At 40.6% G+C, this 26948-nt stretch overlaps 1 protein-coding gene across 3 annotated transcripts in view; it reads left to right on the forward strand.

The window, feature by feature from the left end:
* KCTD1 (potassium channel tetramerization domain containing 1) overlaps positions 1-26701 on the forward strand; it is a 60589-nt gene extending 33888 nt beyond the window's left edge. For all 3 annotated transcript variants that reach the window (XM_066626046.1, XM_066626044.1, XM_066626043.1), the window contains exons 2-5: positions 2365-2543; positions 18102-18246; positions 23346-23651; positions 25505-26701. In XM_066626046.1, the coding sequence (XP_066482143.1) occupies positions 2380-2543; positions 18102-18246; positions 23346-23651; positions 25505-25663 (774 nt within the window). In that variant the 5' untranslated portion in view covers positions 2365-2379 and the 3' untranslated portion in view covers positions 25664-26701. The remainder of the gene's footprint in view (positions 1-2364; positions 2544-18101; positions 18247-23345; positions 23652-25504) is intronic.
* The last annotated feature ends 247 nt before the right edge of the window (positions 26702-26948 follow it).

The following is a 26948-nucleotide window of genomic DNA, read 5'->3' on the forward strand; positions in this document are numbered from 1 at the left end:
CCCTCCCAACACTCAATTTTAGTGGATGTCCCCTGGTTCTGGTGTTATGTGAGAGTGTAAAGAGCATCTCTATCCACTTTATCCTTCCCATGCATAATTTTGTATGTCTCAATCATGTCCCCCTTCAGGCGTCTCTTTTCTAGGCTGAAGAGGTGCAAATGCCGTAGCCTTTCCTCATAAGGAAGGTGCCCCAGCCCAGCAATAATCTTAGTTGCTCTCTTTTGCACCTTTTCCATTTCCACTATATCCTTTTTGAGATGTGGCAACCAGAACTGGACACAATACTCCAGGTGTGGCCTTACCATCATTTGTACAATGGCATTATAATATTAGCCGTTTTGTTCTCAATACCTTTTCTAATGATCCCAAGCATAGAATTGGCCTTTACTGCCACATGCACACTGGGTCAACACTTTTATCGAGCTGTCCACCACCACCCCAAGATCTCTGTCCTGATCTGTTACAGACAGCTCAGAACACATTAGCCTATATGTGAAGTTTTAATTTTTTGCCCCAATGACTTTACACTTACTTACATTGAAATGCATCTGCCATTTTGCTGCCCATTCTGCCAGTTTGGAGAGATCCTTCTGGAGCTCCTCACAATCACTTTTGGTCTTCACCACTCGGAAAAGTTTGGTGTCGTCTGCAAACTTAGCCACCTCACTGCTCAACCCTGTCTCCAGGTCATTTATGAAGAGGTTGAAGAGCACCGGTCCCAGGACAGATCCTTGGGTCACACCGCTTTTCACCTCTCTCCACTGTGAAAATTGCCCATTGACACCCACTCTCTGTTTCCTGCTCTTCAACCAGGTCTCAATCCATGAGAGGACCTGCCCTCTAATTCCCTGCATCCAGCAGGGACCTGCATTCACTCACTGCATCCAGTTCACTGCATCGACCAGCACCCCCAGGCCCGCCAGAAGTCTCCTCGGGGTAAAGCGACTTTTGTCCCCTTCCCCCAGGGAAAGCCCCAGGCCCCACAATGTGGCTTCTCAAGTCTGCGCTGTTTATTTTGCCAGCGCAGACTTGAGAACCTCCGTGTTGGTCTTTGTAGCCTGAAGTGGAGGATAGAAGCTGATGGAGCAGGGCTCCACCAATTCCACCCCCTTCCTGACCTGTTACCCCACTCCTGGAATTTCTCCCCCACCACCACCACCACCAAGGCATCACTGCTGCCCAGAGCTCTTACCATGCTCCAGGTGGCATCTATCCAGCTCCAGGGTCAATGCCAACTGGTGCTGGCACTCAGCGTTTGCTGGACATCACGGATGTGCCTTGCAGCACATTTGCCGTACCCAGAGCTGGCACTGGAGCATGATAGGATTGGGCCTTAAGTGGACAAAGCACATTTGATTGTTCAACATATCTAATTTAGTGTATTGCATTTAACCTAAATGAAAAAAAACCCCTAGGAAGTACTCGGTATTCTCAGCCAGTGTATCCAAGCGACATTCTTGAATGTCTATGTTAGGAAGAAATGGGGTTGTCTTAGAAATGTAAGGTTTTGCTTTGCTTAGTTTCCAAACTTTGAAATTGGTCTGCCTTGCTGCCTTCAGCAGTGCTTTGCCCCACCCTAACACCGGTCTAGCGCTTGCTCTTTACTGATATTGCATTTCCTTGATTGAAGAGTTTGATTGAAGAGTTTGTTTCATCTTGCATCTGCTTCTGGTGCTCCCATTTTGGAGTTTTCATTGGGAAGCTGCTGGGAAAAGTAGCCTTCTTGGGTGCAGAGGGGCATCTGTCACAACTTGTGTAATATTTACATGGAAAATGTCTTTCTCAAAGGCTCTCGGCGCCCCATGTTTTACAGTACATGAACAGTTGGCTAGTCCAGGTGTTTCCTCTTCTGTTTGCGTGATATGTGAATTGAAAATTCAAGAGAAGAGTTGGCAGAATGGAAGAGCTGAGGGTTTGTATTTATCTATTCTAACCACATAGCACAATAGAAGGGTTTGGGGCATTGCAAAATCATACCTTCTGCCCCCTTTCACCCTGTAAATGTGTATTTTTTTATCTCGGGCATACAGCTGTTAAAACTTTAGTGACTTTAATCAAGATCTAAAAAATGAATATTGATCAAGTTGTGGTAGTTTTTTTTTTAAATAAAGCCTGAAAGCATTGCCTTTTCATAGTGTAGACCTAAGTAGCTCTTTTTATTTAAATTTTCAGCTTGCTGTGTAACTAAATCTCAGTTTTTAAAAGTTGATCAGATTTTTTTTGAAATCAGAATTTGAAAAGAGAGACCAAGTTTTGGTGGTGGTGACATTTTATTCACTTCTGTTTGTGAAGTTCTTTGTTCATGTTGTTGATTCTTTTGAAAAAGAAAATCCAATTCCTAACGGTGTTTGTGTCTTTTCACAGGACAGTCGGCCCAATATGTCAAGACCTCTGATTACTAGGTCCCCTGCATCTCCTTTGAACAATCAAGGAATCCCCACGCCAGCACAGCTCACAAAATCCAATGCACCGGTACATATTGATGTGGGTGGGCACATGTACACCAGCAGCTTGGCCACACTTACTAAATACCCTGACTCAAGGTAATTCTAAGGACTATGTTTCATTTATCTAGTAGCTCTATTACTTATATCTTCTGTAATATACCCTTTACACAGAGTAAATGCTTTTTGCTTCAAAATGAATCCCATATTTGTGGGTACATTAAAGCAGTGTATTGAAAGCATTATACTAAAATGAAGCATATCAGTGGAATTTTCTTTGCTCAAGAGAGATTTCTCAGTGTCTCACATGCACACTGACCTAGATCATCCCACAGACCATGCCCTTATGCTGTACTGTCTCCAACACAGTTTGGTACCCCACAGTACCAGAATGTGCTACTCAGTCTCAATTTAAATTTAGGATAACTGCTTTAGGAGAGGGTGGTCTGTTTTGTTCTTGCATCCAAATTTACATCAGAAGTTTTTAGGCAGAAAGGGCCAGCCTGCAAATTCTGAGAGAGGTTTGGATGAGGAAGGAGGGTAGGCTGAGTGCGCACACATCTTGCAACTCCCTCCCCTTCCACCATAACAAGATACTTTATTCAGTAGTCCAGTTGTTTGCTTCTGTCAAGCCTGTGTGTGGGTTTCATATGCTGACGTTTTCTCCCCAGAGTGAGTTTTCTCCTTTATTCTTATTCATTTACTGGCATTACTCATGGTTTAGATTTACATGTGTGTCAAGATGAATCTTGGCTTCCTCATATGGGAATGTGCTGGCAGGAGAGGCAGAGCCTCACCTACCCTATTCCAAGCCTCAGTCTCCCCTGTAATTATGCACACTCCATCTACTTTCTGAGGGGTTGTGCAATCACAGGAAAGGCTGAACTGCTGCTAAACTAGAACTGAGGCAGTGAAAGCTCAGTCTCTCTCCTCCCCTCCCCCATGATTGTGTAATCTCTCAGAACTGGGTGGAATGTGTACACAATGTGATTCCCTGTAATTCTGCACATACTGCACCCAGTTTCTGAGTGGTAGCAGGATTGCTTGGGAGGCTGAGCTTTTGCTGCCACAGCTTAAATCACTATACAGGGAGAGACTAGTGCTGAGACACTCAGTTTGCCGCCATAGTTTGTGGAGGAGACAGCATTATGTTTGTACCAGACCATTGAGGAGGAAGGCAGTGGGAGATGTTGCTGACTGCAAGGATCTGCTGAAGCTGAATGGGTTCATGAGAAAAGTCATAACTGTTAGACCTTTCTGTCAAACACATGTCTAGAAACACATTCTGCTATAAGCTAGAGCAGGGGTGGGCAGACCCTGGCCTGTGTCCCTCGGGGCCATTTGTGTCCCTCGGGGTCCCTAATCTGGCCCGCAGGGAGCTCCCAAACTCCAAAAGGCTTCTGGCCTATCAGGGACTGTTGGATCCTGCAGTGTTCTGTGACTGCTGGTCATGACCACCAAAGGCAAGCTGTGGGCTGAGTTAGAGTAAAGCTTTTTATAGTCTGCATGTGTTTTCTTCTTTTCCCTGGGCATTATTTTAACCCTCCCTCCGCAATTGCCTCTGAACAACTTATGCCTCATTGTGTTTTGACTTGGTCTGTATGTTTTCACTGTGCAAGAGCTGTGCAGCAAACAGTTCATAATTCTCATCTGATTCTAAATGCATGTATTACAGTTCTCATGTGTAAGCTCAGTAAAATAAGCTCAGTAAAATTCGTTCATTAATATAAGCTCTGTCTCTAATGTATTCGTTTATGTAAATTCATCTAAATTTATTCAATATTGAAATGTAAATTAATTCTTTCCCCCCCCCCCATGCCTGACACAGTGTCAGAGAGAAAATGTGGCCCTCCTGCCAAAATGTTTGCCCACCCCTGAGCTAGACAATTGCATCTTGGGAGTTTCCAGTATGTAGTAACCTTGTCGTGAAAGTAACCAGTGGGTCCTTCTGTCTGAAGTAATAGGAGATAGTTGCAGATTGACCATCTGAGGCAGATAAGAAGCAGAGTCAACACAGAGAGTAAAGAACAATCTCCTTCTGCCCTACCCCGTCCATGTATCATGAATTATCACAGGTCCCCACTTGCCCTAAGATAAAGCTGATCTCATACTAGATTACCTTCTTCCAAGAAGTTCCTCATGAATAATGTATTTTTCCTTTTCTTTTTTAAAATCTCATCAGATTCCCAGATAGCCTAGAGTAAGCAATTAAAAATTAAAGGCACAAATACTTTTTTAGAGTAATATGACTAGTCTGAATGTAGACTTGCATGGTCCTGAACAGACAACCATTTTCATTGATTGTAAAAAGTATTTAATTACTAATTTCAATATCATCATAGAACCCTCATTTTTGATTTGCAATGTAAGTTATTTAGGAAATTCAATTCTTGTATACTTATTGTTAGCAAGTGGATATATATGGTCTTGAGTTACAAAACCAGAAATGACTTATCCAAAGCAAGTCACTGAAGAAATGTACCCACAACCAACTGCTATATGCACATCCCTGCAAATTAAATTATCAGTATTGTTGGCACTAATCACCTGTTAATGAGATGGGGGGGGTTGTTTTTCCAGATTCCTGGTCCAAGCTTCACCTAGAGAAACTCTGCCAACTTTAAGTTAATTAGCTCCCCTTTGTTCACAAACAGTGGCCCTAGTTTTGCACTGCAGGGCCCCACCACCAGGGTAGCTTGCCTGTTCAATCCTCAGAGGTCCTCCTTCCTCCCCTTTCCTGCCAGCAGCTTCTCCAACCACTGCAGCAACACCTTGGTCCTCAGCAGGTCTTGGGCATGGCAGTCACACACCAATCTCCAGTGTTTCCAGCAGTCTCCAAAATCCATTTACACATCTGTCATTTAGTCCATCAGCAGTTCCAGAAGTCCATGAGCCATTAGTTCCTTAGTCCATTAATCCTTCAGTTCAGTTTCCTTCCTTCCAAACTTTCCTCCTCCTATGTCCCACTCCAAACTTTCCTTCCTGCAAATGCTACTTTTATCCCTTAAAGACCTGGTTGCCTCTAGTGGCTGCAGCTGTGCAGCACACTCACTGCAAACTTAGGCCCTGGTGTTAACCCTAAGCTTGCCTTCCAGAGCAAGGGGCCACTGTTGACACCACCCTTTTTCCTCGAGGGATCTTGCGCATTTCCATTCCATGGGTAGATGGACCCATCTGTGGGTTTGTAACCCGTGGATGATCGACTCTGCGGGTAATGTGGGCTACCTGTATGTGCTGCCAAGATAAAGAGAAATTGCACCTAGTTAAATAGGAAACAATTGTTAATACTTACTGATTATAAAGTACACCAACTTCTCTTGATTATTTTCAACATTTTTCATCTCACTGAGAAGGTGCTAAAATTGCCAAAGCTTACCATTGGTTTTTTTTTAACAATTGTCAAGACACACCACACTGCCTGCTAGGGGCTCACATCCCCTAATGGTCCTATTAATAAATGAGCTTCCCCAAACTCCCACAATATACCTACAGACCATTCTCAGCACACTAGTGTGCCATGGCACAGTGGTTGAAAATCACTGTTCAGGATTGAGTAACATCTCTAGAGAGACTTATGCATTGCTTAAGACCAGTAAAGTTGAGTGTTGGGAGAGTTAGAACAGACAAAAGAAAATATTTCTTTACTCAATGTGTAATTAGTCTGGAACTTCTTGCCATAGGAAGTGGTGATGATATTTCATCTAGATGCTTTTAAGAGGGAATTGGACAAATTTCTGGAGGAAAAGTCTGTCATGGGTTACAAGTCATGATAGGGATGTACAAGCTCCTGATTTTAAGTTAGCTATCTCAGAATGCCAGATGCAGGGGAGGGCACTAGAATGCAGGCTGTGTCTTGCTATCTTGTGTGCTCACTGAAGCATTTAGTGGGCCACTGTGAGATACAGGAAGCTGGACCAATGTGCCTTTGGCCTGATCCAGCGGGGCTCTTCTTATGTTCAGAGCAGTAACTACTAGCAGTTCTAGAAGTAAGAAGCAGTCTCTACAACAAGTTTCTAGGTCTGCTTTAGCAGCTCTGGGTGATGGTGGTCATCACTTTTGTTTGAACTGAAAACAATATCCCATGTGCTTGCCTACAAGCTACAGCAATTGAACTTTGCATAGTCAAATTAATGACTCTTATTAAGGACATATTTTCTTCTCTAGCTTTAATTTAATTACAGCAGTTGTGTAATAAGGAGTACAGTATATTGCTTATCTGAGTTTAGTATCTGTAGAGAAGAAATTTGATTGTGAAATAACTGAGTATATGAATCCATGTCTTCTTTGCATTTGCTTTTGTCATAGAAAGTCAAACTTGTAGAAATTTGTATTCTAGAGATTTTGATCTTTGGCACAAATGATTTTGAGATGCTGCAATATATCAATTTTCTTAAACCACCTCTTCATAGAATGTTAATGTTATAGAATTTGTAGGAAGAGTATGTTGGTTACTGAGAGAAAAGCCCCCCCTCCCAAGAAATGAAAAAGAAATGTTGACCATCAGAGAAGGGCGATATTAGTGTCAAAGAAACTCTTTGCAGTTTTTGTGAGACCCAGGATAGATTTACTGCCAATCCTAAGTACAGTTGGACCCAATCTTCCTGAGTTGCAAGTAGGTATGGGTGTAAAAGTTATGTTGGTGAAGGCTTGACTGAGCTGAAACCCATGGGCTTATCCCCCTGTTCTGTTCCTTCTTCACGCCTTAAACCTTAGCTGTTCATCTGGAGGCTTGGAAGTGCAGTCTTTGAGACTGCCCTGCTGAGTGCATTGCAGATATCCTTTGACTTGCACTTCTGCTGCTTCTGGCAAGACTGTGTTAAACAATTTAATGTGGAAATGTCTCACGTTTTCAAGTGTGTTTCTGGATTTAATCTAAGGCTGCAATCCGATATGCATTTACCTGGGAGTCAATTTCATTAAACTTAATGGGACTTCTGAGTAGACATGCTGTTCTGTTTTTTGAGATGTTATTCATCTTTGTTCTGTTGTACCAATGACCAAATAAAAAAAAAAACTGGGGTCAAGAACAAGAGATATGTACAGGTATGTATCACCTAGCAACTGGGATACATTCTCCACTCCTGGTTGTTATGTGATTAGGCTGTTAAGTGAACATTCAGCCCAATCTAGTGCCTTTGTTGTGTAAACACTTGCTGGCTACTGCTACACCAGCTACTGGAGACTGATTGGCTCTTCTTTGCATTAAGAGCCTCTTAGTGGTGCAAACAGACACTCTCTTGCAGGCTATGGGAGATGTGATTGCCTCATTAATAGCCTGTGCTTTGACTGCTAATGTCCATCGTTAGGGGGAAGGTCCTTAAGCGACACACGTCTGTATGTATATGAAAGAACATATGTATGTATATTCTAAGGTCATCTTTAGGTGGGTACATGAACATGTTCTTTTGGAAAAGAAATTTGAGTGGGACAGCTTTGTGTGTATATATACAGTATATACATTCTCATATATATATGAGAATCCAATTAATTATATCTCAGATTAATTGTGCCTCAAAAATGTATGTTTGCTGCAGGTCAGTCAGCTGTTGTTCCTCCAGTGATATGAATGTTGTATACCTTGAATATAAGCGTAATGCCTGTTGTAAGCTTAATGCCTGTTCATAGTTGACTCTTCTTGGCCAATGATTGGCAAAGAATAATAATGTGAGAAGCCGGTGGTTTGTCTCATGGAATGTTAAAGGTCCATTGCTGGAGCTGTTATTCACTCTGATGGTGAGTTCTTTGTTTAGCTAATAGGTATTGCAGAGCCAGAATGGGCCCAGGAAGCTTCATATCTTGGAATTCTAGGATGTAACTGAACTTGTTTCTGAAATACCAAATTCAAACATTTTCACTAAAGGAACCTGGAACACATTTTTTTGTATCCGTTGTGCTCAGTAGGTACAACACTCAATGCACACACAACATAGTATTTTAACTGTATAAAGTTCTCTGTTAATATTGGTGACTGCTTTCTTGGTAGTTTTATAGCTGCTTTGGCCAAGTGTAATCACAATGGGTCTTTCCTGATTAATACTGTTGTGTATATTGATACATTGCTTTTCATATATAGGATTGCTCTTTTCTTGTGCTAGCTTCTAATGTGTGGGATTTATACCTTTTACCTCAGGTACTGTGCACTGATCTTCAGAACTCTAGTTGAAGTGAGAGAAATGGCAGCCATGACACACACATGGCTTTTTCCCCCACAGTCTTGTTGTATTCACCTACTGTGCTGAGCCAATGTTCCATGTAACAGGTGTGGAAGGGTGTAGGTTTTTTCCTGATGATTTAAAGCAGGGGTCTCTTTTCAGCACGAGGGCCACATTGTGTATCTGATACAGTGTTGAGAACCGGAAAATAAGTAATGAATACATGGAGGACCGATGTGCTGAGAGTTTGATTGAATACAATAAGTAAGTGGGCATGGAAGGAGGAAGAGAACACAGGACAAAATTGATTTGCACAGGAAAAGGGGGGAATGGATTTTGAAAATAGCAGCAAGCAACCTACAACACAAATCTTAAACAGGTTTGGGAAACAAACCTGGTAATGGTAATGGTGATGGACTGTGTTGGGTTGATGGTGATGGGCTAGTCTACTTTCAACCTGTTGAAGGAATTTCTTGGTGATGCAGAGTTAGCACTGAGAACATGAAGAGTAGGGCCATTCCTAGAAGAGTGCAGGGAACCCCCTAAGCCAGTGGTTTTCACACATTTAGCACTGGGACCCACTTTTTAGAATGAGAACCTGTCAAGACCCACCGGAAGTGACAGGAAGTGACAACATCAAGCAGGAACATTTGTAACAATCCTAAGCCGCAACCCTTACCCACACTTACCCAGAAGTAAGTCTCATTTACTATCATTGTTAAAAGATTATACATAGTAGCTTGTTAAAAGTATAGGTCTGTCACATTTCCCCAAATGCAGTCACATACCATGGTAGCATCAAGCATATTAAAAATAAAATATTGAAATAAATGGGGACCCACCTGAAATTGGCTCGTGACCCACCTAGTGGGTCCAAACCACAGTTTGAGAAACACTGCCCTAGACCATTCCTATGCTGTGTGTGTGCATGCACATGAGAAAGAGAGATAAAAGTGCTTAATTTTATCATAAAAAGTGCTTAAATTAACATATACACCAAAATTCAAATTAACAATAAATTAGAGGTCATTAATTCCCTAATAATAGAAACACTCTATTTAAATTTTAAATATATATATTCAGATCACTAACCCAGCTAATAAAACAGACAAAATAACTACTAAAATTTGAAATACAAAATACCAATTTAAGCACTCGAAACTCAACTTATTCCCCGACAGGGGGATCTCTCTCATATGTAACAAATATGAATTGCCTCTATGAAGAAGCAGATAGCAAGAGAAAAAAGTAAGGAAGAAAAGAGTGGGGAAAAAATACCACCTAGGAAGCAAAGTAGATAAAAAATAAGGGGAGAGAAGGCTTGTAGTATGGGAAGTTTATTTTACTAAAGAAACTTGGTACCCATTTTTGATAACCCTTCTGTCTGATCTTTTAGATCATTTACTGAGGTGCAAAGTGGTATCTGTTTGAGACCACAAACTAGCCTTTAAAAAAATTTCTAATAATATTTTATCTTATTTGCATGATTTGATGCAATACTCTTACACATACCATAAATTTAGTTTTTGTTCAGGTCACTTGAATGATGAGGAAAGCCAAGCATTGACATATTCACTGTTCTGAAGAGGTCCTTTTTGTTAGCTCAGCACATTAATTTCCTTCCAGGCTAAATGGGTCTTGCTATGCTGGTCTCCCCTAAATATCTGTATAGTTTCTAAGCAGATTAATGTACTGTGTATATATAATTGCAGGACTAAACAGACTCTTCTTCCAGCATTGCAGCCAACACCCATGGCCACCCACGGGGCATGTTTGAAGCTTCAGGATATAGCTGCCAAATTCTAGAATGTTTCTTACTGGCTCTGTTCCACCTTTCTGCTGGCTTTACATTTGGAAAGGTTTGCTAGGATTTGTTTTCCAGTGCTTTAGTTAAAGGGGAGGCATGAAATGAGGAAGCTCCTTTGGATCTAATGGTTTTATCTTCAAACGATTTATGTAAATGTTCTGAATTAGTCAACAGTTTTGCCTGTTCTTATGGCATCCAGGTATTTGTATGTTGCATATTTATTGTAGGTTAAAATAAGAAACTGCTCCAATTTTTAATTTCTCCTTTCCTTGGCATTGGAATGTATTAGGAAACATGAGATGTTGACTTCTGCTGCAACCAGCCATTTGTCCACTGAAGTCTGAATTTTAATAGTATTAAGAACAAAGGTATAAATGTTACAAAGCTTGTGCTACAGAGATAGTAATATATGAACACATTTTAAGTGTTTTCTAGTTCACTGAAGAGATTAATTATACATTTGTATGCTAGCTTTAAAATCCACCCTGTGTAGTAATCCACCTAATCAATGCTCTTTAAATGACCTAATCAAACTATTGTTACACATTCAAATATTGTTCACATTATCCTGAAACATATAATTTGAGAATGAATTGGAAAGCATTGGGCTTCTTTAAGGAGGCTTGTATGAGCTGAGCGGTGAGAACAATGTTCAATAAACAAAAATTATTATAGGTCTTCACTTGGGAAAACAAAGCTGCAAAGGACACTTCAGCATCTGTAAAAACATGTGTAATCCTCTATGCTGACAGAATAAGATTAGTTTTTGTTTTATTTATGAAATGTGTTAACCACATTTCCATTAAAAATGCTCAAGGCATTGATGAAAAAGACTAATGTGGTGTCTGAAAATTAGCCACTTTGGTTGCCCATTTGGGAGAAAAGTGGAGTATAAATGAACAAATAAAAAGAAGCTAATATAAAATCTAAATCTTACTACATTTTCATTCATGCTACACAACTTGAAGTTGGGAATCAAATTCCAATCCTGTTTCTCTTTGTCTCGGCAAAAGATAGTTAATAGAGGGCAAAAGAGATGCCTGCACTCTTCATTTGAGTAGATAGCTCTCTCTGCCCTTTATGGAAATGCAGATGTGTTCATGTCCTGCAATTGCAAAATTTCTGGAATTCTATGCCATTTATAGCCCAGTCCTATGGTTTCCCCTACCTGTTAATGCAGTGATGCCAAAATGGCTACTGTTGGGGGGTCGTGAAGGTCTCCTCTGGGTAAGAAAATGTTCATTCCCTTACATGGGGATAAACCTCCTCGGCGCAGATGGGTCTACTTAGACCTGTACTAGGGAAATTGCTGGTGTAGGCCACATGAACCCAAGCCATGGGATTAGGTCTGGAAAAGAAGCTGTTGCCAAACCTGCCCCTTTCCTGGCACTGATCTTCCCCATTCTTGCCTTTTTCTCTCTCCCCTGCTCCTGTTTCACATTCCCCACCTGTCCTGCCTCCGAGTGGTATACCTGGGAGGCAAGGGGTGCAAATACCCCAGGCACCAGGCAGACCCCCACTACCATTTTTTTGAGCAGTTGAGAACCATGCGGACAGTGACTGCAGTGACTGTCGGCGCGGTTTGGTGCTGCTCTGAAGGTTCCCCTTCTCCCCTAAAGGAGAAGGAGAGGATGGCAGCCCTCAAATGAGCAGGGAACCATGCCGACAGTGGCTGTGCTCCTGCAGCCACTCTTGGTGCAGTTCCCGACCTCATTTGTACAAGAGAAAGGCAAGTGGTACGCACCACTTCAAGATCCGTTTGAGTCTTTTGCACCACTCCTAAGCGGTGCTAGCGATTCTGTCTGAACTTTTTCATGATGCTGGAAGTGGTGCCCAGGAGGCGAGCACTGCTTCCAGGAGGTGGATGGTGCTTGCCTCCTAGGCACCACTTCCAGGCTCCGTTGGAACCTGGGCCGCCTCCTCCGTCTTCTTCAAAAGGGGCAAAGGAGGAGAAGGCGTGGAAGCAATTGCGGTGATGGTGACATCACTGCAATTACTTCCAGGTCAGGGCGGGTGGCAGGCAAGGAGGTTGCCCTGGGTGGGAAAACCCCCAGGACAGCTTCTACTGCACCCCCTGCCAACTTACCTGCATTGGCAGGCCCTGACAAGGCTTGTGATGCGTGCAGCTGTGGTCTTCTTGCTGTTCAACAGTGTGTGGTCCGCACACTGTTGGAATGTTTTTGGGGACTGCTTTCATTAGCATCTTGAGTATGGTGGATTTGGACATGCTGAATATCTTGAGATAGGGGACCTTATAGAATTCCAGACTTTTAGTTCTGAGCTGTTGCTTGGCATCTCAGACATAGGAAGCTGTATTATTGAATCAGACAATTGGTCTGTCTAGTTCAGTATTGTCAACACTTAACTGGCAAAGCTCTCCAGTTTTTCAGAATTGTATGCTCTGCCCTACCTGGAGCTCCCAGGGATTGAATGTCTGCATGCAAAGTGGGTGCCTGTCCACTGAGCTATGACCTCTCACTGAGAGCAGTTAGTTGACAGCTGCCACTACATTTGACAGCATTTGAGTTCTTTATGTTCCTTTTGTTAGAATTTGTTGCAGTCATTTATATTAGGTAGAATTTCCTGCCAGAGTTGCCTTTGAGGAACAGAAGATAAGTCCTATGCGTTTTCCATACTCACATAGCACACAACTACCTTTAATGGTAAAGCAGAAACTAGCATTTAATTGAAAAGGGTTTATCCTATACAGTGAGATCTCTTTAGCTTTTCTGTGGAACCGCAAGAACAGCTTCAGAATGTTATGTAACATGGCCACAAGGTTAGGGTTTACTCCCTTACACATAAGCATCACAATCTAGTTTGCAAAGTACCTGCCTTTCCTTTTATTGTCATTAATGGTAGCAATTAATTTACACTCTTGTGCAACTAGGTATTATGTCTCAGGTACTAAGGCAATAATTTATTACTTTACTCAAGGAGCCATAACCACAAATTCAAAACAGTAATAGCAGACACTTCCAGACCACAGAATTTCTCTGTTGAAAAGTAAGTTCTCAACTTGTCTGGCCTTGTTTCAGATTCAAATTGAAAGAGGTCCAGAACACCCTGCTCAAGTTCATTAACGGTCTTCTAGGCTCCTTTTACCCTTCTGAAAATTGATTTCTTTTTAAACAGTTTAAGAGGATGCCTCAAGGCTTCACAGCTTGTATTTTTAAAAAAATGAAATCTCTTCCTGTCCTGAAGCAGCACAAATAGTCAATACAAAATTGACAAATGATCCCTTAAGCATATCCATTGAATCTGTTATCTTGAGGCCCCCGTGAGAGACACTTCATCAAAAACATCATCATCTTGATGATGCATTGTAAAATAAAAAAGATGAAAATCAGATAATTCCTCCCACTTGTCCAGTAGAAGAGTGCTACAATCATTGTGGTAAACCGATATCAGCCAGAATAGGTAAAAGGGGGGGGGATGGATTGCTCTCCTTACATGCAGTTAATTTCAAATGGAACTGAAACTAATTGTGTGTGTGTTTCAATATTTCTTGTATATTTTTTTAATATTTAAGATTTACACAGATTTGTAACATTTGCCTATGTGGAGTATTAAATTACTTTCAGTTGCATTTCCTTCAGAGAATACACCCACACTGAAGGGAACTTGTATGAGGAAAAGAAGCTAAACAATATATTTCCCTTCTTACTGGCAAAATGAGGGGAGATGGATTGAGATGATGGCTTCCACCTCTGAATTAATCCATATAAAATCCACTAGAAATTATTTTTAGATGAGAATATTAGCATGCACAATAATTTTGTCTTTTATCCTCTGTGACTTATGTCTCATAATTTCAGTTTTTGATCATTTTTTCATGAGTTGACACCCTTAGCTTCTTACATTCATGCCAGAGAATGAAAGTAGACAGAAGTAGTTCTGAAGTTAAGTTCCACGTAGTCAAACTTGATCTTTTGTGGAATAATTGGGAAGAAAGATTGTTAAAATTATCAATGTATAATCTCTTAGGCCCAAATCCTAACCCACTTTCCAGCACCGGCATAGCCGTGCCAATGGGACGTGTGCTGCATCCTGCAGTTGGGGGGCATTTCACAGAGGCCTCCTCAAAGTAAGGGAATGATTGTTCCCTTACCTCGGAGCTGCATTGCCCTTATGTCGGTGCTGGAAAGTGGGTTAGGATTGCGCCCTTAATAGGTTACAAAGTTCAACAAGAGAGTAGCTGTTTAAGAAATCTCAATAACTCATACAATACGCAGGTGGAGAGGATGGCTGGGAGCTGTAGTAAATAGGAACAGAACACAGGCAGGAGTTCACCAGGACTGAGAACTCATGGAAGGTTAGAAATGAAATGATAGAGGACAAACCAGGAAAATATGTCAAATCTGAGGAATGGCACTGAAACATTCAAAACATAAGAGCAACATGTCTTGGGTTCAGCTTGGAAGAGAACAACAGACAACTTTCAATAAACTAACTTGCACTATTAATCTTAGCCAGAGTTTGCAGTTCCCCTGATATTACACTTTGGAGCTGGGATAATTGTTTCCATGGTTGACATGACCAGCCAAACAGCATCTCTTTGCTTTCTCCCTAACCTTAATGAGGCCTGCTCTGTTATCTCCAGCTGGTTATTGCTAAGCACAAACCTGGTCTGGAACTAGTACAATTAGGTTGGTATTGTAGCAAACACCCAACCAGTTTTCCAACTTTTCCTCACGGTTATTTTGCTGCCCCATTATCGTTAAGTCAAGGTGACTGTGAAACAGAAAAAGGCAAGAACGGTGGGAGAGGGATTGCTAGCATTCCCTTGCCCCACACAGATCTGTGGCAGCTTCACTAAATACTGAGTGGTGTGAACTTGCAAAGCAGTTTAAAAAAAATGAACCTTTAGATTTGATCCTTGATATACCTGCCAGAAAGTTTAATATTTTGGGGCTCTTCTATGCCTTGTTGATAGTACATAGAAATTTGAAATAAAAGTAACCCTAGAACAAGTACAGAACAAAATGTATACTTATCTAATTTTATATAAACAAGTCTGGGGAAGGAAAAATGATGTTCCTTTTAACAAACATCTTGAATGTTCAAGTTTATGGTAGTGATCCAATTCTACCTGGTCCCTAAGTATTTTTCTGACCCATCATGCAATTCATTTACTTCCTGTAAAGACAATTTTCCCAATATAAAACTTCGATCTTAAGTCTGTGAGTAGTTCATTTGCCTCTTGGGTTGCATTTTGAATTTGCACAGATGCTTTCTGCCCTGGGCACAGTGAGTCTGACAAAAATTATCAGTTTCATTGTGCTGTTGCTTGGAAGTTCAAAAGCAGATATTAAACTAATTCAGACATGTGTGAAAGACTGACCTTCTGGGATGGAAGGATGAGAGGCAGGGTGGGGTAGTGAGGCAAGAAGAGACATCAACTCTTTAAAATGCCTTCCGGTGCAATCCTATGCACACTTATTTGAGAGTAAGCCCTGTTGAACTCAGCAGATCTGACTTCTGAGAAGGCCTGCATGGAATGGTAATGTTATCCTGTTACGGAGGAAGCTTTACTGTGGGAGGAGTTTGACTGGAAAGAGTGATCCAGGAAAGGGGCAGCAAATAACATAAAGTCACTAAAGCCAGCATAAAACTAAGACAACTCTAATGGGAAGCTTAGATACAAATAACTTGCCTCCACTTTCCTTTGCCATTCTTACAGGGTTGGGTCATTTGGATCTTCTTACTTTATCTATTCATTAAGCCATTTCTGCCGAATGTTCCATATGTGTTACAGGGATCAAATGTGTACCCCAGTGGGGTGGGCAGAAATGGGTTAAATTGTATTACTCTACAACTACTCTAAATTGTATTATTGCAACTACAGCAATAAACCCATTGTAGTGGAAATTGCTAATGGGTGTTATCCCAATGGATGATCTTGCAATGCATGTGATACTGTGATGTAGTTGAATGACTTTTGCTATCCAAAATGTAGGGGTCTGGTTCTGTGATCCTCTCAGCTTCTACACTGAGAGAGGAATACAGTCATGACAGGTGTGTTGTTGACTCACTTTCTAGCATGTAAGTGGAAAAGAATGTTACTGAAAGTCAGTGGAAAGTCAATAATGACACAAAATGGAGACAATTTTTAAAATATAAATTACTTAATTGATTGTCATTACTTGCACTTACTACTAGGCTGCCTTTCCTTATTTTTTTTTTATTGTTTAGCTAAAATTTTTAAGTTGCTACAGACTGAGGGCAGATCAGCAACTTAATGGAAACCAAAGAGATGCAAATTGGAGATATTTTATGGAATCCTTCTGAAAATGGGCCAGAAAAATATTGTGTGGTGAAGATGAAATAAGGCAGTGGTGTTTGGACAGTTGTTTACTGCTAATTCCATTGTTACTGAGCTACCTTATTGTAATTTGAATGTAAATTTTTACTTCTGCTCACACGAGTGTCCTTCATGCATGAGCACAAAAGGTCAGAACATGGTCTGTCAGTCCTCATCTTCTGAACAAAGCAAGTTTTACTAAGGTAGGCGCAGCAGGGAGTAATAAACACTTGGGAGAGAGGGTTGTGTTCTGTTTCTTTTCTGGTTTCTGTCTGCTAATAGTAGAAAAACTATTAGGATTCATACTCTGCTATTGATATATAAAATAAAATTTAAAACTCATTAGAAAAATTGTTTCCATACATTGGGCTAAGCAGTTTTAACTGCATTAAAATGTACACGACTAAAATGTTATGATTGCTGCTAGCTTAACTAACTGAAGCTGCAATCCTAACCTCACTTTCCTGGGAGTAAGTCCCACTGAACACAGTAGGACTTACTTCTGAGTAGACCTGGTTAGGATTGTGCCCTGAAGCAGGTTTCATCATACGTTATTTCCTACACTCTGTGTGCCTACTTTGAAGTAAGCCCCATTGAGTTTAATGGAAATTACTCTCAGGTAAGTGTATATGCACTTACTGGGACAAATTCCCATTGAGTGTAATGGCATTTCTCAGTACACTTGCATAAGATTGGGCTCTAAGTATACTAATTCCAATTCTTCAAATATTTGATCAGTTTATAAGAGTCCTTGAAGTATAAAGTTGTATAAGTTATTAAACTGCTTTCTTTTGGATTGGAGCATTATTATCTTAAAGTATGGTTCTCTTCTGATTCAGAGATTCAGAAAGCTTTTGGGGAAGGGGCAAGAGAAGCACAGTGTCCTAAACAAAACTTTAAAATATTCAAAACAAATAAGAATCAAAGACAAATGATTACCAGATTTCATGTACTAAGCTTGGATTGGTTCAGAGGCAAGACCACAAAAATCTCAGCCTTGAAGGTTTGTGTTGCAGGATGTTTTAAGCAAATTAAAATTCTGTGCATGGGCAGGAATTCTTCTAATGGATGTGCTACACCAATCATAGATTTAAAGCATGATTTAAGGAACCTTTGAAATGGATATAAATTCGATATTATTCTCTTTTCATTATATATTTAGCTGACATAAACCAGGCCTTCTCCAAATTCACATTGGTAACCTATTACTGTGTTGTGCTTCATTGCAGTAATATTGTTTTCCCCACTGAAATGTATCAACATGGAGTTTAAATATAAAACTGTGGAACAGAGTGATTTGAGTGACCATAGGAGTAGCTGCTGCTTTTTTCTCCTAAGGACTAACAATGCTGATTGCAAAGTGATGTTGGTGTTGACTTTTCTTTCATTTTCAGAATTGGGAGGCTTTTTGATGGCACAGAGCCGATTGTTTTGGACAGCTTGAAGCAGCACTACTTTATTGACCGAGACGGCCAAATGTTCAGATACATCTTGAATTTTCTACGAACATCAAAACTCCTCATACCGGATGACTTCAAGGTTGAACTATTATGCATCCTATTAACATTTCTAATGTTTTGCTGGGGAGGTAATTTTATTAAACAGCCAAGTAAAGAAAGCAATATTTGTGGCCTGCATTCTTTGATGAATTTTTTTTTAATTGGCAAATATTAGGTCTCTGAAATGAATATTTGTGGTTTGCATAATTTCCAGTTCCGCCATTAACATTTTAAAATGGGAAATTTCAAAGCAGAATCAAAATCCATATTTTGAATGTGAAGTTTAATAAATATTTTAAAATTATAGGGACAGCTTTGCATCTCTTGTTTTGGTTTTGGTAGGACATCTTCACATGTAAAAACTCCCAAACTGGAAACTTGCAAATACTGTAAAGTGCTGTATGTGATTTATCAAATGGCATGCATATCAACCATCAAATATTCTCAAATATGATCCGTCAGTAACATTGTGGAATACTGAATTCTTTCATTCACATGAGGGTTTTCTCAATTTAAAAAAAATGGATGAAAGACAGCTTGGGAACTATTGCTAATCTTAGTCTGCAATTCACAGCTATGTTGGATGTGATCTAGTGCACACTCTTTGTTTTCCCTGGGTGATGGTGAGGCCAAGTAATGCCCCATGTTAACTGAGTGTTCCAACCTAGAACATGCCTCAGATCCCTCTGCAATGCATATGAATGCTGTGGCCAATGCACAGAAGTTCTATAAGGGCAATGTGGCAACTATTTCCTGAAAGAAGAAAATGTGTAAAAACTGTAATATACCACTCAGTATAATATATTAATAATGTAAAATGCCAGTACCATTGCATATCAATTTTCATCAAACTTTCATATCAAGTATCATTTGTCAGGTATAAAATACTAAAAGACCATTGAATGTCAAAGGCAGCAAATGCTTGAGCAACAAGAGGATGACTGAAGAGTACTAGATGTCAGAATTTCAGTAGGATAATTTTGTGAGAAATGTGGGGGGGGGGGAGCAAATTCATGGGATCTTTAGCAGATTAGCATGACCTAACTAAGGTGGATCTGTTTCACTGCTTTTTATACAGAGTTTTGCCCCATTTTGAGTGTTTGTTATGCAAACATATGAGCGGCATTATTCTGGGGATCCTCATATTCTTCTTTTTAATCATTGTTGCTATCTGTATAATAGAGACTTTGCATTTAACCAAAAAACTGATAGCAGGGGAAAAATGAAGACTGCTGACAATTTGAGTAGAGATTTCTTTTTCTTTCCCCTTTGTGTTCCCCAGAGGCAGATGGAGGATAGGTCTATCAACAGCTATTAGCCATGACAGCTAAATTGAACCTCCATGATAGCTATTGGCGAAATGGCACATCTAGGTTGAAAGGAGTCTGGATTCCTGTTAGGAGGCAACAGTAAGAGAAGGCTATTAGTTTCATGCCTTGCATCTGGAAATGGAGTATGACAAGGTAGACCCTTTGCCTGATTAGGGACTCGGTGGTGGAGCACATATTTTGGATGAAAAAGGCCCAGATTCCATCCCTGGCATTTCTAGGTAGCTCTGGGGAACACTCCAGTCTAAAATCTTGGAGAGCCATTGTCAGTTAGTCTTAAATGGACCATGGTACTAAAGTGGTCGTGACACTTCTTGTGTAATTCATATGCTACCTAAGAATGCAATTAAAACTTCCTCTGTAATTGTCAGGTGCTTCAGGCATGACTTTGGCTACTTTTCCTTATTTATTATTTTCTTGTTCATGGAAGTAATCCATTTACTTCCATGAGCTAGAAACTCATGAAGCTCGGCTGCAGTGCTTTTTTACAGTATCAAAAATATGCTATCAAACATATCAAAAATGCATTTAGATATTTTAAAGCTTGTAAATGCTCAATTCTGTGGGACTTGCTAACATGAAAGTTGCCATAGGATTGCAGCAGTTAACAATCCTTGTGTCCTGGATTTTATAAATCTGTTCAAAATATCCATGTGAAAAAAAATCAGTTTCCTCACAAAACATATAAAATGTCTGCTAAAGACTGTAAATGAAAGAGGAGTTTCTCTTTTAAACAATTAGTGTTTTTTATATGCTCCTCTGCACTTATTGAGACTTTTATTCCATTTCTGTTCTTTCTCCTACATTGAATTGCTTCTTCAGAACTACTCTTTCCATATTCTCTATTAATCCAACACCTTAGAACCATCTGCCCTAGCACAGGATTTGTTAACATTCAGGTGGGATTTGTTTGGATTGAGGTGGGATGCAGGGAGGGGCTGGGAAAAGAGGTGAGCAATTTCAAGGTATTGTATAATTTTTTGTTCTCTGTTTCTTAAGGGCCATATTTCCAAAAAGACTTTGTGCCAGCACTCTCAGAAACCCAGCCCCAGGTTATTTGAAACATCTGGCCCTACTTATCTACACAGTAGGAAAATCTAAACGTGTTTGACTGATCATATGAACTCTAGCTCCAGTAACTGAGCTAAAGCACATTCTTTACAAAAACTCTGTCGTGCCAACATGCCCTTCACAAGCATTCTTAGGGCAGAATATTCTACAATGCCACTTAAAGTCTAAAAATAACTTATACACATACACGTCCACTTGAGACTTGGCATCTGTTTCTCCACTGCCCCTAATGGCTTTCTTTCCTGGAGGTAGGTCAGTTATTAAAAAAAAAAAAAAAGTTAAAATGTTACCTATCTTATTCACAATTCATGTTTGTTTTCAGTGCAGGTAAAATAGAAATGTTTTGGTGGTCTGACTATCAGTTTTATTTTCATATATAATAACTGAATCACATTTGAAAGAGCCTTTGAAAGTAATATAACCCAGTCTGGTGCAGTGGGCAAGTTTTTAAATGGAAGGTTTGCTTGACACATGCCTATCCACTGTCTTCTTGGAAAAGTCTAGAATAGTGGTTCCCAAACTACTACTACTACTACTACTACTACTACTACTACTACTTCTTCTTCTTCTTCTTCTTCTTCTTCTTCTTCTCCTCCTCCTCCTCCTCCTCCTCCTCCTCGGATTGGCCTTTTCAGCCACACTAGACGCTGTGCCAGAACCACCTTTCAGAGCGCGATACCATAGTCTTTCGAGACTGAAGGTTGCCAATATTATTATTATTAATTATATTTAATTAATAATTTTAATAATAATAATTAATAATAATAGCAGTATTTATATACCGCTTTTCAACTAAAAGTTCACAAAGCAGTTTACAGAAAAAAATCAAATAACTAAATGGCTTCCTGTCCCAAAAGGACTCACAATCTAAAAAGATGCAAAAGAATACCAGCAGACAGCCACTAGAACAGACACTGCTGGGGTAAGATGGGCCAGTTACTCTCCCCCTGCTAAAAAAAGGAGCACCCACTTGAAAAAGTGTCTCTTACCCAATTAGCAGGGGTTAATTAGCAGGTTTTAGCACCAGGACCCACATTTTAAAATCACTCTATCAGGACTCCCAAGGTTTACCACCATTTAATAAAAAGGAGATCTAGAAATTTATTTATGTATTTGCAAGTAATAATAACCAGAAAAAAGTGCCTGAGGGCACAATCCAAAGTGCGCCTTATGCCGGCCCAAGTCCCTTGGACCGGCATAAGAGGGTCAGAAACGTGCTGTAAAGCATGTTTGCGCCTCCTTGCGGAGAAACCAGGCCGGCGCTCCAAGAAGTGTCGTCCTGCGGAGGCTGGCATAAGCCTCCGCTGTGGCTTCCCTGCATCCGTTTGTGTTGGCGTGCACAAGCAGCAAAGGTAGGTGTGGGGGGGGGCAGGGAGGCAGAAGGAAAGAGGCGTTTCTGGGCAGGAGGAGGGCAGGCAATGGGTGACCCCAGGGGCGGGTGTGCGGGGAGCTGGAGGCAGGGCTGGGACCCGGCAGTTATGTCAGATACCAACCCCCTTCCCCGCAGAGAACAGAGCGGCTTCTGCTCTCCTCGGACTTGCGCTATCTCCAGAGATGGCGCAGTTCCGAGGAGACCCATTGGGGCCAGCAGCCCTCACCCAGGGGTAAGGGGAAGAGTTTCCACTTGCCTCTGGCTGAGCCGCTGCTGTCCACAAACCTGCCATGGATGCAGCGCAAGCCTCCTGGCTTGTCTACTCCAGCGCAGGTTTGGATTACTCTCTATAGTATTTATCTCCCTATACAGTATTTTTAAATGCTTGCAATCTACAGGAGCCCAGCTCCTTGTAGGGCAGTTAGCCGCCCTGGGTCCCTTTAGGGAGAAGGGCGGGATATAAATAAAGTTTATTATTATTAGCAGCTATCTAGTTTTTGAATAGCTTCAAAGCTTGAGGCAATTTAGAACCCAATCCTGGGCTCAACACGCCGGGGTGGACAAATATTTTGAGAACAGGGGTGGGCAAATATTTTGGCAGGAGGGCCCCATCATCACTCTGACACTGTGTTAGGGGGCCAGGGGAAAAAGAGAATTAATTTACATTTCAAATTTGAATAAATATACATAAATTTGTATAAATGAATACATTAGAGACAGGGTTTATATGAATGACTTTTACTGGGCTTATTAATAATAAACATGAGAACTATAATACAGGCATGAAAAGAAAACACATGAGAACAATGAACTATTAATGTGATTGGTGGAGCTGTTGTCTTGAGCCACCAACACATCAATAAAGTCCAGGAAGGGGAGGGAAAAAATCTCAGAGCCACCAACTTATTAAAAAAGACCAGGAAGGGGAGGGAAAAGTTAGATTCCGCCATTTTTTGTGGACAACATATTCTGTAATAAAGCACTTTTGTCCCTTAAACAAGCTTTTGTTGCAGATGGAACCAGTTGCTTACCAACGGTTTTTCCTTTCTGTGATTGTTCCCATTCCCACCCTAACCTTACTTTAACAGTGCAATTGTTACTTTAACAATCTTTGTGTACTGGATATTATGAATCTATTCAAAATATCCGTGTTTAAAAAAATCAGCCTCATTAACACACATAGAAGAGATAGAAAACTCAATACTGGAGCAGCAACTTCCTCTTTGTTCTACATGTAGATCTAGTATTTGGGGAAGGTGAACAGTCACTGCCCTTTTCTGAAACAAATATTGATTAAACAGAAAAAAGTTACTGTACATGTACTGTGTGGTGAGAAATGTTTTGCATTGTAAATTATGTGTTTTTCAGGATTATAGTTTGTTATATGAAGAAGCAAAGTATTTTCAGCTTCAACCCATGCTGGGGGAAATGGAGAGGTGGAAACAGGATCGGGAGACAGGCCGCTTTTCCAAGTCCTGCGAGTGTTTGGTTGTGAGAGTTGCTCCAGATCTTGGCGAGAGGATTACCTTGAGTGGTGACAAGTCTTTGATAGAGGAGGTTTTCCCAGAAATTGGTGACGTGATGTGCAATTCTGTCAATGCAGGCTGGAATCATGACTCAACGCATGTCATCAGATTTCCTTTAAATGGATATTGTCATCTCAATTCAGTTCAGGTAGGTTGCTGCTATGTTAACATTTTATTTCAGGCTGGTGAGTGGGGGGAGTCTCTAAATTTTCATAGTTTTATAAAAAAAAAAAATTAAATATTAATTAAATTAGTTTATTTATTTACTGTATCCCCACTTTATTTTTCCTGAGGGCACTCAAAGAGGCTTATAGGCCTAAGAACACGTTTGAAAAACATATACATTAAAATTTTCTAAAATAGTACAACGATCTTTAAAAATATCACATAAAAGCCCAAAGAACAAGAACTCGTGACCATCATTATTTAAGAAAAGCTAGTTAACAGCCAACTCCTAAGCTGCCCTGGTACCCAGAAGAACAGCCTCACCGAATGGCCTCTGCTGCATCCTATGGGGTCGAGGCAGTCGCCAGTGTGTCCTCAGGGTAATGGAACAGTTAATTCTTTACCCTAGGTAAAGGTGCTGTGGCCCCAGTGAGTCTCCTTGGAATTGTGACAGCTGTTTTCCTGGCACAGAACCAACGAGGCCCATGCTGGGCTTTCCAGCCAGGAAGGGGGCATAGAATTTAGTGACAGACTCTACTACCATCTCTACCCCCGCTCCCAGGCCCAATCCTTCCTCCAGCCCACCTTCCCTCTGCTCAGTTCTGATCTTTTCCTGACTTCCCCTACCCTGAAAAGCCTCACTGCCAGCTGGCAGTTCCACTTACCACTTGCCACTCCTATGTCAAATCTTCTTGATGCTGAGACCCAGCGCCAACTGGTGCTCAGCACCAGTGCTGCGTCATCTCTGCTGGCACTATTGCGATGGCTGGAGTCAGAGGCGCCAGAGGAGCGCCACTGCAGAGGGCGATAGGCCTGGGCACAAAGTTACTTATCAAAATCTTATTGCCAAACCATCTGAAAGTTTCATGTCCACTGAAGGATCCTGCCTCAATGGCGGCTCCATGGCACAGGGGAAATACTCTGTTTTCTTGAAATGGTAAAAATTCAGTTCAGAGTAGATCTGTTGCCTTGTCCAGATTGTCCAAAAGACAATTTGCTGAACCATATTCTGGATCAGAATTTTCAAAATTGACCCGTGCATGATCTTTGAGGTGTTTTTCCCTGTCAATTTTCTTGCAAAAATGGGGGATCGCATGATGACAGCAAAATCTAGATTGAGCTTTAGGGCTAATATCTTCCATTTCACTTTTAGACACAAAGATGCAATAGCAGATAAAAGCGACTCAGAAATTACCCGGTTAGCACCTAGTTCATTTTTCTCCTGATGTTCCTTCAGCAAAACTGAGACCACACAAATGCTTCTTTGAAGCATCTGTTCCATCTCTTTGTTAGTTACAATGCAGCTAATAGCATGCATCACACCTATTCAGTAGATAATTGAGCATGGAAATGTTTTGTTGTAAAATTTACTGAATTCAGTTTTTCTTGCCCTTCCTTTGGATTATACAGTATAAAAAACAATAAATGATACAACTACACATCTTGTAGAACTACAGGTGTGACCTCATTATCCACTGGTCCCCCACTATCCATTTCAGGTCCCCCATGGATATGCAAATACACAAATCCATTCCACTCCTGGTTTGATGAGCAAACCACAAGTGGCTTTCTGAGGCCTCTAGCAGGTCTACAAAATCCACGAAAGCCTCATCGGGAGGAGGCCTCAGAAAGCCACTTCTAGTTTGGTGAGCAAACCAGAAATGGCTTTCCACAGTGAGTCAAAGAATTTGTTAGCAAGACTCTTGTCTGGGTAGTCAGTTACAGATTAACATGATATGCCTGTGAACATAAATGAAATGATGACAAGTAAGTGGCTGGTAGGTTAGCCTTTACATCTTTGTTCTTATACAGTGTTTTCCTTGTCCTGTTTTGCAGGTACTTGAGAGGTTGCAACAAAGGGGATTTGAAATTGTTGGCTCATGTGGAGGAGGGGTGGACTCTTCGCAATTCAGCGAATATGTACTAAGGCGAGAACTCAGAAGGACATCTCGTTCATCCTCTGTCATTCGAATAAAGCAAGAGCCTCTGGACTAAGGACTTTTTTTTCTTATGCAACAACAAAAAGGGGGACCTTTTCATGTGCCGTTGGGATGGCAAAAGAGCCCTGGAACGAAAAATGAATAAAGACACATTTATATCGATATAGAGACCATACCTGTATTCACATGGGAGCATTTGGAATAGTAATAATAACCTCAAGGTGTAAAATATGTATATGTGAAAAGTAAGAAATGCAAAATGGAAAAAAATGAGAAGTGGTAGGTGAGGTTGGTGCTGTGATGGCCATTAAGTGTCCTAGGCCTTAGCTAGGCCTGATTAACAATAAACAAGCCATTGCCATTGGGGGGGGGGCTCACAAACTCCTTTCTATTTTCCATTGCCAAATGGCAATCTGTTTTTCAGTGCGTGAAATCAAGTTTGCAGGTCTTGAAACAAGTTTGCGGATCTCTGTCTTGGAAGTGACCAAGCACAACTTCACAAAGCATCCACCCATTACATAAGAAAGGCCTTGGACAGGGATCCTAAATGTAGCTTGTACAGAAGTGTCATATGCTTCTGTCCCCCTGACAGATGTGAACGGTTTTTTTTTCCTGTTCTTTTCAAAAGGAGCCAGAATCTATTACTACTTGGTAAAGTTGCTCTGGTTTGAGTCCAGTGCTTTCATATGTTTTCCCCCAAACTTTATAATATATGAAGTACAAAAGGTTCTGTTAAAATGTCCTGTTTAAGTCAATATTAGCCAAAAACTGTAAAACTTAAAAAAAAAAATCAAGATTAACATTAACTTTTCACTTGCTCTGTTATACATTTAATAAATTCAGTGGACAGTAAGTGATGATGAATTCTGCGTGTAAACAAAAAATATGAAGGTATGAAAAAGTGAGTTCAGGAAAGGTGATTTATCTTTAGCATATAGTGGCCAACAATTCTAATGCATCTTATGGTACTATGTTGTTTCCATCAATCACTGATTTTCCTGACTTGTTTGAAAAGCAGCCATTCTGATAGTGGGACCTCTTCAGTTCTGGGCAATGTTTTATTTTTATTTTTTAAATAAAGTTATGAAATACAGATCTGTGCAACTACTTATAACTTCTTATGCTAACATCACTGCCTAAAATCATTTCAAAAATAACACAGAGTCTTGTGCCACCTTTAGATAATCTCATCACTGCCCATGAAGTCTGACCCTTGACTCTCACACTGAAGCATTTTTTTCCTAATAAGTTGTTCCACTCTTCACAGTTTTGCCATAGTTATTGTCTTAAGGGAGAAAAACATGCCCTCTAGCCACTTAGTAATGCTACCCAATTTTGCT

Source organism: Tiliqua scincoides, chromosome 4, assembly GCF_035046505.1.
Source record: "Tiliqua scincoides isolate rTilSci1 chromosome 4, rTilSci1.hap2, whole genome shotgun sequence".
Lineage (NCBI taxonomy): Eukaryota > Metazoa > Chordata > Lepidosauria > Squamata > Scincidae > Tiliqua > Tiliqua scincoides.